Genomic DNA, 14,429 nt, shown 5'->3' with positions numbered 1-14,429 from the left:
TCACCTAAAATCACCCAGCCTAAAATATAACAATTACGCAAAAGGTGCATTGTGAGGCCTGTTGATTTGTTGTCACACTTTGTGGATGTACATGGATCATCCCAGCAATATTAAGATCTGAGCATCAGGATCTAGCTCCGGGATGGACTGTGCCAAAGATTTCAAGTGTGGATGATTTCATCACTTCATCAATGGTGGACGATCAAGATATGTCTTACCATCCAGTGTCTCTATTTGGAAGACAACCACTTTCCTTTCAGACATTTCTATAGAACCAGCACATGTTCTCAACAAATATGGAGAGGGGTTACTTTTGATTCAGAACAGTTGAAATAACTCTCCTTTGCTAGCAAGACAGCTGGAGAGCACCTTGTGGACTAGTAACATACACATCTTTAATCCTCCTTACATTATCTGACGATTCCTTCCCCAGCCATTTAACTAACAGATCTAACTCTTTGCTAGTTGAGAGTTGCAAGTCTTGCTTCCCAGGCTCTAAAGTTTTTCTGGATTATCATCAAATTTGCTAAATCCTGTCCAAAGTCTAACATAGGTATGGTTTGGCTTTGAAAGAAATGTTGCATATCTGAATGGACTGAATACCTTTGTGAGGCAGGGTACTGACATGTAGATGCTTTAGATGCAGTATTCAGGATGGAAAGAGGCAGATGGTATGGGGAATCTGGATATCTTGTACTTTGCAGACATTCACGATCACATATTCTCCTCCACTTCTGAACTATATCTGCTACACTGTCATATGCAGAGCTTATCCTTTGCACAGGCTGACAAAGAGTCTGGTGTCTCACCCGAGTCTGATTTTTTATATACTCCTCTTTTCTCACTGAAATCACATGTGATGAAAGTGCGCTTGTTTCACTTGGATCTAATGCTTCCACTTCTGCCAGAGTGGCTGCAGATTCCTTTTCTAATTTTAATGCTTCCAGATTTGCTTCCACTGTAGCGCTTTCCTGTTCCAGCCTTGCTTTCTCCTTTTTCATTTCATGTAAACACCATCTTGGCACGTGCTGCTTCTGCTGAGGCTCTAGGCTTTTCAGAAGCACTAGCAACCTCTAAAGAGAGATAAAGTTTCTTTTCCTTTGTTCCCTTCAGTTTGAATGTTTCCTCTTGCACCCTCTGATCCATGGCTTTTTCTTTTTATATATTTTGCTTCCCAAGCATGTATTATAAGTAAACAGCAAGCCAGACTCTGTTCAAGATCCAGCTCTGTTGAAAAAAACAGCATATGCTGGTTAGGTATGTTTTGAAGCATGGTAGCTGGTTTAACCTGGTCCTTAGTTGGTCATGAGCTGGTTTAAGCTAGTCCTGAGCTGGTCCTGAGCAGGAGCTAGTTGCTTAGAACCAGTTTAGCACCAGCACATGACAGCTCAAACCAGCTGCCATGTTTCAAAACGTACCTATCCAGCATATGCTGGTTTCTTCACATTTACATTACATTTACATTTATGCATTTAGCAGATTCTTTTATCCAAAGAGACTTTCAGTGCATTCAGATTATACATATTTTTATCAGTATGTGTGTTCCCTGGGAATCGAACTTACAACCTTTTGCGCTGCTAACGCAATGCTCTTACCACTGAGCCACAGGCTCATATCCAGGGAGGATATGAGCGCCTTGCTCCTTTAATAGTCCAATGTGTGTGTGATGAGTGGGGCGAGGCTGAGAACCGTGGGAACGGAGTGAGGCCGGTGGAGTAATTGAAAATGAGTGACACCAGGACCTTTCTCGTCCTTCACTGTCGTTACTCCTCCTCTTATCCTTCCGTAGCTCCTCTGTGGGACTCGAGACTGGTGAGTGGTGCAAGTGTCGCAGCCACCCCTCCTCGACCCAGGAGCGCGGCAGCGAGCTCTCCGTCCCACCTCGTCTTCCATTGGTCCAGCATCACCACCTCGGGCAGCCACTCGTGGTCTCCGCACCTTCCTGCTGCCAATCTCCCCAGCACCGCAACCCCCCCTCAGCAGCAAGGGCTCTCTGACAGCGTGCCCCTCCTTCCTCCCGGGTTTCTGCACCAATGTAATGCAGTTCGTAGTTCGGGAGAAGGAGGCGCGAACCGGCGAACATTCAAATGAAACTTTAATAATAAACACAAAAGAGTGCGACAGCCCCTCGCGGATGACTGTCATGCACAAACAGAAACAAAACACCAAATAAAGTCCAGGCCTGGTCCTCTCTCATCCTTCACTGTCGTTACTCCTCCTCTTATCCTTCCGGAGCTCCTCCGTGGGACTTGAGACCGGTGAGTGGTGCAGGTGTCGCTCATTTTCAATTACTTCATCGGCCTTGCTCCGTTCCCACGGCTCTCGGCCCCGCCCCACTCATCACAGTGTGGTTTACATAGGCCACTGAACCAAGCAAAACTGGAAATGAAATGAAAGAAATATGGAAAAATTATTAACAAACAAAATGACATTAAACTAATGAACAGTGGAACAAGTAAAATGTATGACTGAGTTACATCTGTTTGAAGTCAATAGAGTCAGCAAAGTCAGTTTTGAGAAAAATCAAGTTAAAAGTTTTCTTAAGGTTCTAAAGCAAAATCAGAGAGCAACATTGCATATTTTCCTCCAGTTCTTTTCTTAATAACAATTACTATATTAATAATCACCTTTGGTTTGCAGCGATCGACCTGAAGGGACAGCTTGGAGGGCAGGACCTTGTACTGATATACTCATCCTTCGAACGCTAACCGCAGCAATGGTCTGTGGTACGGAAGGATCGACACATGAAAGTAAGCATTCTTCAGGTTGATCGCTGCAAACCAATCTCAGGGACGGATGCACCCGAAGATGTGTTTATGCGTCAACATTTTGAGTTGTAACCGGCAAAGGGCGAAGAACACGCAGGTCCAAGATTGGTCGTAACCCACCGCCTTTTCTTGGGTACAATGAAGTAAGGGCTGCAAAACCCTGTCTTCATATTGGCTGGAGGGACTGGCTCTATCGGATCCTTCGCCAGTAGGACTGCGATCTCCGCACGCACGACAGGAGCATCGGACGGGGATGACAGGCAAACTGAATCGCATAGCCAAGTCTGATGGTCCGCAGGATCCAGCGAGACTGTTTGGGTAGCCAGGCACTCTGACACTATAAGCTGGACCAGCAGGACCACTGACGTACTGCGGTGGGGCAGCGAGGTGGAACGCAGGGACCTGGTCCATGGGCAGACTGAAAAGGGGTCTCAGTATGCAGTGCAACACTTACCTGGTTCCATGGTTTGGCAGAGGGTGCGTAAGTAGGGCCTTTGATGACGCTCTAGAACCACCCGCTGCTGCCAGCTGGCGAGAGAGGAGGATGAGTGTGGTCCGGTTTTGGTCCTTCCGGGACTCAGAGACAGAGAAAACTGCTCTCTTGTCATTATTTTTGGAAACCAGATTCTCCACCCAGCCCTCCTCCGAGCAATTCCCTCTCTCTCTGGGTCGCCCGTCCTGGGACCTCTTGCTCTTATGCTCACTGCAAGGTTTCACGGGGGCCTGGACAGGCGGGGTGGCCTGCCTATGCCCAGCTCCATGGCGCCGCTTGCTCAAAGCTGCTGCGGATGCGGCGTGGGAGCGTGGGTGGACGCAGGGAGCCTCCCTCAGCGACGAGCAGGCTGGGGTGTGCGGCCGGCGGACGGGTGGAGGCAGCAGCTGCCACCGGGGCAGGATGTGTTGGATCGCCTCAGTCTGCTCCTGTGCAGCATAGAAATGCTAGGCCATGTTTTCGACTGCGTTGCTGAAGAGGCCGGTCTGGGACACATGGACCTTGAGGAACTGAACTTGTCGGCATCCCTCATGTCGACCAGACGCTCCTGGACCACAAGTGTGGATGTCAAGTTTGCCAGACGCAAGGTCGTTTTTAAAAAGACGCACCCGGGAAATGGTCTTTTAAAGAAAAAGCTCTTTTAGAGTGCTGAAGCGCACAAGGGAGATGGTCACCTACAACCCAAATGAGGTAGTGCAGCCTGATGTGTGCAACCCACTCGACATGGGGAACCACCTCCGCTGAAGCACCGTTAAGTCTTCTTCTCTCAGTAGAGTAGTCAAGAGCAAAACGATGTGATTGCTCGGCTCTGAAGCGAAAAGCTGAGTATGCGTTGCACCTGCTGCCTAATTATACTCGTGCTGCGATCAGCGGCAGCTGGATGTAATCATCACATGCCAGTATGCATTGGCTCGTTTAGTTTACACTCAAAGTTGATTGAACTCTCTAAGCGAGATCCCAATTCGTCGGTCACAACGTGACTCATAGTGACCGACTGAAAGCGAATTAAATTGTATACAGAACATTAAACAATCACAGAAATATAATATTTATAAATACAAATGTCCATCATAATGTATACACAGGCTCTAACAGAGGCAGAACAATAATGCTGGATTTTTTCAATAAAACATCAACCTTGACTACTACTGCTAAACGTCATATTAGTTTTGTAGACATAAAAATAAATGTAAACTTTTATTTATCTTTACCTTTTATTTGCAGTTGATTTCATCTAAGGCTGTGTGGCTGCAAGTCAGTTGTAGTTGTGGTGTTTCTTGTTTTTTCTGTTCGCTAATGCTCATTTATCTCTTAGTCACTTCAGCTTTAATTTAACACTGGGGATTTTGCTGTGTAAAATTTGTAGCTCTAATGTCAAACAACAACTGTTAGAAGAATATAGCTAATGTTGTGAAAGTGCTAAATTGAAGTGTGTTACTAAAGATAAGTCAAGTCAACAAAAGCAAACAAATCTGATAGTAGTGCAGGTCACTGGGTGAAGTGTGGAGATGATGGCCTTTCTGTTTTCTGTAGATTTTCCAGGCTCTATCGACACCTGCTGAAACTACAGACATGCCCAACATTCCCTTCAGTTCTCTCTTCTCTTTTGATGGTGTGAGAGAATCTGTCCAACAGCTGAGAGACAAATTGGAGGATTTCTGCAAAGAGGAGCTCAAGAAGATCTCTGACAAAGGTAAAGTTTTGGAGATTCATCTGCTCTCAGAAATGAGTCCTTCATCATCTAATTTTCTGTTGACATGATTATTCTGTTTATTTCCACAGTAACATTCACCAACATTGTTCCCTGGACCAGGAATGACTTCCTACAATGTAAGTTAACAAGCAGAAAGACTCACTGAGTTTACATCCACCCAAATAATCCATTAGTAATTGGTTGATGGCTTAATCAGATTGAAAAGACTCCTGTTGTGTATCTGTTTCTGTTTAAAAAATTTTATTGGGGAATCCAACATTCCAATACACATTGTAACATACATCTTATGATCCCACATTACAAACAAAAAGAGGAAATAATAAAGGAAGACCAACATACAAAGCACCAGAACAAGAAGGTAGAGAGAAAAAAAATACACCCTCCCTGCCCTAGGAACTTGAACCATACCACATTAATGTTACAGTCAACACCACAAAACAACTCAAACTCTAAAATTAAAAATAAACCGAATTCTTTCGAAATGTAATAACTTCATTTCTTCCAACAACATTTTAACAGATGGGGATTCAATCTTTTTCCAAACCTTGATACAAGTTTTTTTTTTTTTTTTTGCTACAATAAGAACATAGGACAATAACTGTTGTTGACATTTTTTTAAATGAAGTAAGACTTTCTGAGATGCAAAGTATCACCAAGAGTGGGTCAGGCTCCAATTCAGTATGAATCATCTGAATTAAGGAAATCACAATCGTCCTGAGCTAGAGTAGGGAGGTTGCAGCAATCCAGGAAGCTTTTTATGGCAATGTCATCGGCTAAGGCCCTAAAAGAGTATAATTCTTCATAAAATTGTTTGAACCTATCATTAATGTCTTTATGAGACGTTAAAATATCAGAGTTTTTCGACTTTACTTTGCTTATAGTGCGATCACTTTAATTTTCTAATTTGTCTAGCCAATACTTTGAGGTTTTTCACCAAATTCAAGAAATTTTTGTTGTATAAATAAAAATTCCCTCGTTATATGGTCTGAAAATATCTGATTGTATTTAAATTGTAAAGAAAGTATTTTTGTATAGATCTCCATAGACAGATGCATTGCATTTTCAAGGTCAGCCAATTCTACCCTTTTTCTTTTCAGCAGCCTGAAAATAAATTATACAACCCCCTGATATAAGCTTTCATAGTTTCCCACAATATTGAAGGGGATGTCCCAGGAAGATTGTTTATTTAAAAAAAGAAGGACATTTTTTCTCTAAAAAAATGTGCAGAATTTTGGTTGTTTTAGAAGCTGTGGGTCAAATTTCCATATTTTATCACCCTGAGGCAAATGAGTTATATTTAAAGAGAATGAAAGAGGAGCGTGATCTGAAATCACAATATCATGATAAACAACGTTACTAGCAAGAGAAATCAGTTTAGTATCCACCAAAAAGTAATCAATTCGGGTATACACATTAGGAACATTAGAATGAAAAGAGTATGCTCTATCCTGTGGATTGTGTATCTGTTTCTAATGCGATCTTATATCTCTTGTCTTCTGAGTACTTTCTGCTGAATTAAATCAGTTATATGCTAGATAGCATTTTCCAAATAGACGTGGGCCATATGACCAAAATATGTGTCAGTCGATTAAACTTTTTAATCTAATTAATTACATGATGTTTAAATTTTCCATCTAATTAACTGCAAAATAAATTTGACTGTGAAAATACCCACAAAAGATTATTTACAGCTATTTTTGTGTTAAATGAGAAAGTATCAAGACATTACAAACTGTAGCTTTAGAAAGAAATATTTTATTTGATTAAACGTAAAATTCATTACACATAAGCATTTAGGCTATAATGGCCTTACATAAACTATGGAACATAAAAGAAGATAATTAGAGAAACATCTCAGTATTTTTTGTTCATACAGTGAAAGTCATTGGTAACCAAAATAGCTTTATACCAGCAGTCTTCAAAATTCCTTCTTTTATGCTCCAAAAAAAAAGGTTTGAAAAGAGAGGGTAATGTCATGAGAGTAAATGATGAGAGAATTAAAAAAAAATTGGGGTGAACTATCCCTTTAATGTTATTATTATTATTATTATTATTATTATTATTATTATTATTTAATGACAATAATAAACTAAATCTGCCAGTAGCTGGTTGGGATAAATGTTTTTGAGTCATTCATTCATTCGAATGGCTGATTTATTCAGGAATGAAGTAAATGGCTCTCTTTGTGGGCGTTTGAATCATTCATTGGTTTACACGATTCAGAAGAGAAGCAGTTCCTACATCTTTGAGCTGTCCGTGTCAGGGCTGCCTTGTCATCTTCCTGGAAGACTTAGGGGCCGGCTGAAACAAGGGGGTGGAGGCATAGTCTCAGCATGGGGCGGATCAGCCGCAGGAGGGCGCCCTCGGCGATGGGCAGGCTGAGGCGTGGCCCGCGGTGGAACGGTGTAATGCTGCGTTCACACCAAACGCTAATAGAGCGTCCAATTCGCGTCTACCGCGTCTAGTTTGCCGCTTGAACATTTTGAATGCATTCGCGCGTCTAGAGCGAAATAGATGCACATAGAAAGCAAGAGTTTGAAGCGAAATTGATGCGCGTCCGAGGCGAAATCCGCTTCTTGTGGGAGGGGCAAGTGCTAGGCGGTTGTCTGTTTGCATGATGACTGATGTTAATCGAGCATTCGAGGCTTTTCCACTTTTTCCTGCACACGTCCTCTGAATAAACACATTATCTTGTTAGCAAAAAGTAGCTATATTAGGGGGAAAATAGTTGTAAAAAATGGCGGGAAGGCTGCGGGTCAATAAACGTGTACGTGACTCGAAAGTTAAATGTGTATTTACAACACACTCTTCCAAGCGAGGTCCTTTTTATTCCTGTCTCTATAGAAATATGAACTTGTATCATATAGCTCCGGGTGACTGCTCACTGACAATATCAGTCGTTCCTCCATGTTGAATGAGTGACTCCTGAGCAGGCTCCTGATTGGTTAACGCGGCGCAAACTGACGCCAAAGTTCACATTTTTCAACTAGGGCATCAGACGCGAATTCGTGTCAAACGCGTAAATGCACAAAAAGCACATTCGTGCCAGACGTGCGAATGAGGCGAATTCGCGTCTACCGTGCCGCGCTAAACGCCTCATTCGTGCTGCAAGACCTCCAGACGCGCGTAAACGCGTCTTTACATTGACTTAACATTGAAATCATTCGTGCCAGACGCTCTATTCGCATTTGGTGTGAACACAGCATAAGGTGGAGGATCACGCTGCAGGATGTGCTGGATGGCCTCAGTCTGCCTTTGTACTGCCGAAGACTGCTAGGCGAAGTCCTAGTCCAGCCTGAGAGATTGGAGTGTAGAAAAAGCGCACTTTGTCGATGTCACTCATCTCAACCAGGCTAAGCCACAGATGTCGCTCTTGGACCAGGAGAGTGGACATCGCCTTCCCAAGGGACTGTGCCTTGACCTTCATCATCCAAAGGGCGAAGTCAGTCGCCGTGCGCAGCTCCTGCATCAACTTTGGGTCAGTTCTACCCTCGTGCATTTAAGTGCCTTGGCTTGGTGGACCTGCAGGCTTGCCATAGCATGCAGGGCAGTGGCGGCTTGGCCCAGAGCAACATAATCCCATTAATTTTCAATGGAGAGCTGGCGACACGAGCGACAGTGACCGTTGGCGAAGGAATGTGGGCGTGTCAAGCGATGCGTGTCAAGCGATGCGTGTCAAGCGGTGAAACTTCAGAATTCTTCAACTTAATAACAATAAGCAACTACCAATGGGAGTGAAGTCAGTGAAGAGCACGTGATTCATCTACAGTAGTGGAATGTCAGTGTTTGCTATGGGTGTAACTAGGCAACCAGTATAGGGAATGCCCACTAGTGACCTCAATTGCCAGCCACAAGCGACAAGCAGCAAAAAAGTTATTGGCAGTGTGAACGGGGCTTCAGACCCCATATGTCGAGTCACGACATAACTCGTGACCAACACATAGGGAACTGAATTTGCAAATGCATGCTGTCTGAGGGAGGCTGCTTTCTGTGCACGCTCCTGTTTTAAAGATATAGATAGCATTCTGAAGATACATATATTATGACAACACCCACAGTCGGATAGAGACTTCACTTACTTGTTGTCTCTGTCTTGCCTAAACAAATAACATATTCTAATATTTAAAGGTGAACTAAGTGGTTTTTGCCAAACGATGTTGATATTTGAAAGCACCAAAACAAACATGCCCATACCCCAAAAAGGACCTTGCCCTTTTTTGAAATCTCCGCCCCACACGTACGCACACACCCATGGCAGTGACGATCTTGGAAACAAGTGAAGATGGGACAAGCTTATTCAAACAAAAGCCAACACGGATAAGTTGTGTGAAACAAAGCAAAATCATTGATACTCACCTATCAAGAAGAAACAACGCAACCTCAGCATCCGCTTCGAGCCCTTCCCGCTCCTTGAGTTTCTCTCCACCGCTGTAAAGCTGCTCCGATATTTACACGGGTCCTACCTCTTGCCTAATCGTAACCCTTCTTTTTAATGTTTTGTTTCTCTGATATTTTCCTCATTTTTTATCTGCCATCTCTCTATATCTAAAGTCGATCTGCTAATATCCGTCCTGTGGACTCAAATTGAGTGCTCTCTTCTCTCGATCATTACAAGACATGCCCCCTTACTGCTGATTGGCTACAAGTGTGTTTGGGACTCGGTCCGATGCTGTGGTCAAAAACATTTTTCAAAAATCACTTAGTACACCTTTAACTGACAAGCATCATACTCCTTAACTCGCTTTGAATTTATCAAGCCACAGACATGACAACACTGTTTGCATTCGCCAGTTCAAGAATGCAAACAAAGACAAAGTTCATAAATTTTTGAGGCAATTTCCTTTTCCTTTGGGGCTTAAAATATGTGTCATCTTGGTCAGGGGTTTTCAGACTTTTTGGACCCAGGGACCCCCTTACAGGGAATTTTTTTTTTCAAGGACCCTCTCATAATTATAACAGTGTTTAAGGCTAAAGTTAATGTGGGTAGGAGTAATGCACATAACATGAGGGTTTTATTGGTGCAGATGGTTCCCATTGTATATGTACTTTTTCATAAAAGAGCACAAAAGTGTGGCGCTGAGGCCATTTGCTCCCCGCTATAATGTGTTCACTAATATTACCTGCTAATGGGGGGAGGTGTCTGGGGGGATAGTTGGGGGAGGGGTGAGGTGCACGCGGCAGAGGAGAGTTTGTTTGAGTTCAGCTTGGGGAAGAGAAAGTGGATAGCCTGCTGCGTTTTTATTGTTTTTGGGAAAGTTAGGACCCAGCGTTTTAGGGTTGTAACATTCAGGAAATAATCAAAGGCCATTGGCTGCTTTGAGAACTGGGTCTCCATCTCCTGCCTGTTTATTCTGAGAAGCTGCACAACGCTACAATATTATTTACCATATTTTCAGGGATATTCAAGGGTTCACCTGCCCATTCAGCCTTGCTAGATAATGGTAAATGAACATGACTTGGCGTCTTCGAAGGAGGCACAAACCCGAGGCTCAGCACGAGCTCTGAGTTAGAACCCTCCATATGATTGTACCGTGTGAAGGAGAAATGAAGGATATAGAGGAGGAGAAGGGGGGCGGAGAGATGCTGGAATATCTGTCGCTGGGACGGCGTCTGCCTCCCTCTTCAGTGTGCCCAATGCCTTTCTGCATGAGCAGAATTCACATAAAGTTTAAGTGATGTATTCTAAACTGACATTTTACAGGATTCAGAGTCAGCCCTCATTCTCTCAGACGTTTCATGACAGCATGTAGGCGATGATTGTGTGTTTTATGGTTACACCCCATAACTAACTACTGTCTGTACACACCATCACTAAGCATGTTTCCATTACAGATTTGCACAAAACATTGGCGATATTTTATAAATGTCGATTAAAAAAGTATTGCGAAATGACGGCGTTTCCATTAATCGATGTTATGTGACTAAAAACATAATTTTTTCCTCTCGAGGAAAGTCATTGCAATGGATTTTGATGGGATTTTGGCTACACTAGCCATTATATTAAATCGAAGAATGCGTATGCGTGCATCTTGACAGAAGCAGAGCAGAGAGCAGCTTCTGGGACGTGCCGTGGCGCGACTGGTAACACAAGTGTTGAGTGGCCGCGATCAACTCCGATGGCCATTTCGGAACCGTAACACACCGCAGACGTGTGCAGTGTAAATAGTCTAAGTATTATTGGCTGTGAAAGCCCCTTACACTTGAGAGAAGCCACAAATGAAGGGTGTTTCTTGGAGGTTATAGTACATTGAGGAATGATCATATGACATTTTATATATGCCATGTGACCTACTAATACGTTTCCATTGCAGTTTTTCAAAATAATCCTTTTTCGAATTGCCTGAAAATCCCCTTTATGCAAGCGTAAAAACTTTTTTGCGATACATGGGAATTTTTGCAAAATTGACACATTTCCATTAGGCGTATTTTCAATTCACAATTTCAATTTGCGTAATTTGAAGAGTAATGGAAACACGCCTACTGACTCCCTGAAACACTTCTGGATATGGTAAATGGAGTGATTGCTTTAGTTATGTTACTGCTGCAAAATTTTATGGCTGTGTCCCTTCTTAGTGGTTTACCAGTCCCTTTATTGACATTGAACTTGGCATATTCCATCTGACTGCCTTTTCTTGCTTCACACTTGAAAGTTACCTTTATTGGCAATGGCTGATCGAATAAGTAAGAGAACAATTCTTTGCGTTTAAATAGTATTCTCGTCGCTTCATAACGTTGCGGTTGAACCACTGATGGCAGATGGACTATTCTGACGATGCTTTTCATACTTTCCTGGACCTTGACAGTGTAATTTATTTTGGCAGTCTATGGGACAGTCACAAGCCTCCCGGTTTTTATGAAAATTAGTGCATGTTAACATAAATGTTCTTCCTGTAAAAGGTGAAATAAGCCATGATGTCCAAGTTTTATAACTAATCATATAAATTTGCAAAAAATGGGGGTTTTTAACTCACATTCTTAGACATAAACTTTCTCTAATCAAACGACCAAACCAATAACACTCTACACAGGAACACAATGCTCTACTATGGGAAGTGACAACAGGTCTAGAACACCAATCAGGAAGAACCAGTTATTATGAGCACTGTACCTGGACACAAAACACTTCCAAAACATAAGAGAGAGAGGAAAAAATACAAAATAAAGGGTCTTAACAGACACTGCAGATTCACTGAACAGAGGCCATGTTTAGCTGCATTAAAAGATCAAACAGATTCAAAATTCCTGATTTTGATGTGTTTTATCTCCATCAGATTCCCATCAGCTCACTCTGGATCTGAACACAGTGAATAATTTCCTCCATTTGTCTAAGAGGAACAGAGTGATTACTTTCAGTAAAACCTTTCAGCCGTATCCTGATCATCCAGAGAGATTTGATAAAGTGTATCCTCAGGTGTTGTGTAGAGAGAGTGTGTGTGGACGCCGTTACTGGGAGATTGAGTGGAGTGGAGATGATGGTGTGCATGTATCAGTGTCATATAAGAGCATCAGCAGGAAGGGAGAGGAATGTAAGTGCTGGTTTGGACGTAATGATCAGTCCTGGAGTTTGTACTGTTCTCCTGACAGATACTCATTCATACACAATGACATAGTGACTCATCTCCCTGTGAAGTCCGTCAGCAGTAGAATAGGAGTGTATGTGGATCACAGTGCAGGAACTCTGTCCTTCTACAGCGTCTCTGACACAACGAGCCTCATCCACACAGAACAGACCACATTCTCTCAGCCGCTCTATCCTGGGTTTATCGTTTCTATTGGATCATTAGTGAAACTGTGTTGATGAATCAGGATAGATTGTAGAAAGATTCTACCTGTAATGAAAGTTGGGACATAACAAAATACATGCAAAATCCCCGCTCGGAATCAATATGAGTCCATTCTCAGAGTGTTAAAAGTAACATTGAAGCAGTGGTGCAGTTAAATGGAAGTTCACATTACACAATATTTCACTAGAAAGAATCCCCAACAACTCTGTCTCATTTGCAAAACACATACACAAACGGCGATAAGGGGAATGACGTAAGATTACAAAAACTCCTGCCTCTGAAATTTCCCTTCCCCTGTCTTGCTCTCTCATTGGCTGTAGGTCATCACCAATGTCATTTCCAGTCAAAACACATTTCCCACGGCAAGTCACAGACAGGTCCATATATTTAGAAAGAGCCTCAATTCAACAAAGAGTTGCATATGAACAATTCAGACTTAAATCTTTATATTAGATGTTAGGGGTAGTATTATTAAAATGTAGATAAAGAATTAAATCATTTATGTGATATAGTATTTATGTAGTATTTATATTATGATTTAATACATTGTGATGCACCATAATATCATAATTGGATCTAGATTTAAAATGACCAAAGAGAAAGACGAACTGGATCACAATTACCCAGCATGTCTTCACGCAGAAAGCAAAGCTTTGTCCTTGGCAAATCCAGCCCATGAGTTCACCCATGAATGTTTTGCTGAGGTCAGGGCCTTAAATTAGAGTAAATAATAAATAAGACAGGAAAGAAGCAAATAATAATAGATATTATTGAGTATATGTACTGCAAATGTATTTAACAGAACTAATCTTTCATGTTTTTTTTCACATATAAATGTATATTTGACAGTAAACAACTGTTATTATTTACTTTTTGATATGAAAAATATCCTAACTCATGTAGAAACTATAAAAACACCCTCTTTAAAAGTGATTTGTATTCCCAAATACTTAATATAAATATATTAACGGTAATATTTATAATACATTCTGACAAAACACAGTGTGAGTAACTGTAAAGTAAATTAAAGTCAAATTATTTATTAATCCCTTTATTTGAATTCTATTGTTTTAGCTATATCATGGCTACCTTTAACTTCTTTGTTTCTTTCTCTTTTTTACTTTTTTTTTTTAGCTAAATCTTGGGAACAAATTAATTCAATTCACAGATTCTAACTAAAATGAAGGAATTTTTCAATAAAAGGGATAAAAAAATTATTCATTCATGGACACTATTTTGTAATACGGTGAATAGCTGTAAACCAGTAACAAAGAATGTATGTGACCTGTTGAAATGCATTATTAAATGTAAGCTTCAAACATTTTATTTGTGACATTAAATAAAGTCATAATATTGACAAAGTGAAAAATAAAAAATAAACCTACATATTAGAAAACTAGGCCATCAGTCATAATGTTCCCTTTCATAGTAATCATACTTTTTATTGTTTTATTTATTTTGTAATTTATAATAATCTAAAATACTGACTAGTTTTGTTGAGTAAAATGTAACTACATTAATTTCATGTGTCATAGAAGAGATGTTCTCAAGAGCACACATAAACATTCTTTGAATTTCCCCAGCAAAAATGTCTTGAGTACCTCATATAAAAATCCATCTACAGGCTTTCATAGACAACCTAGGAAGTCAGGGAAGGTCTCGAAGTTTTG

General features: G+C 41.4%; 1 protein-coding gene across 1 annotated transcript; it reads left to right on the top strand.

Moving 5' to 3' along the window:
- The first annotated feature begins 4,422 nt into the window (after nucleotides 1-4,422).
- Nucleotides 4,423-12,904, top strand: LOC122137197 (tripartite motif-containing protein 16-like). Its single transcript, XM_042722968.1, has 3 exons — nucleotides 4,423-4,954; nucleotides 5,044-5,091; nucleotides 12,247-12,904. The coding sequence occupies exons 1-3, from the start codon at nucleotides 4,834-4,836 to the stop codon at nucleotides 12,771-12,773; spliced, it is 696 nt and encodes a 231-aa protein (XP_042578902.1). The 5' UTR covers nucleotides 4,423-4,833; the 3' UTR covers nucleotides 12,774-12,904.
- The last annotated feature ends 1,525 nt before the right edge of the window (nucleotides 12,905-14,429 follow it).

The sequence above is a fragment of the Cyprinus carpio genome, chromosome B4, assembly GCF_018340385.1.
Source record: "Cyprinus carpio isolate SPL01 chromosome B4, ASM1834038v1, whole genome shotgun sequence".
Taxonomy (NCBI): Eukaryota; Metazoa; Chordata; class Actinopteri; order Cypriniformes; family Cyprinidae; genus Cyprinus; species Cyprinus carpio.
This window is presented reverse-complemented; position numbering and strand designations above follow the sequence as displayed.

Bases quoted from the DNA above. Each gene is read 5' to 3' on its own strand.
- LOC122137197 (XM_042722968.1), top strand. From the start codon at position 4,834: ATGCCCAACATTCCCTTCAGTTCTCTCTTCTCTTTTGATGGTGTGAGA. The intron at 4,955-5,043 runs GTAAAGTTTTGG...TTATTTCCACAG, and splicing joins CAAGAAGATCTCTGACAAAG to TAACATTCACCAACATTGTT. The intron at 5,092-12,246 runs GTAAGTTAACAA...TATCTCCATCAG, and splicing joins CAGGAATGACTTCCTACAAT to ATTCCCATCAGCTCACTCTG.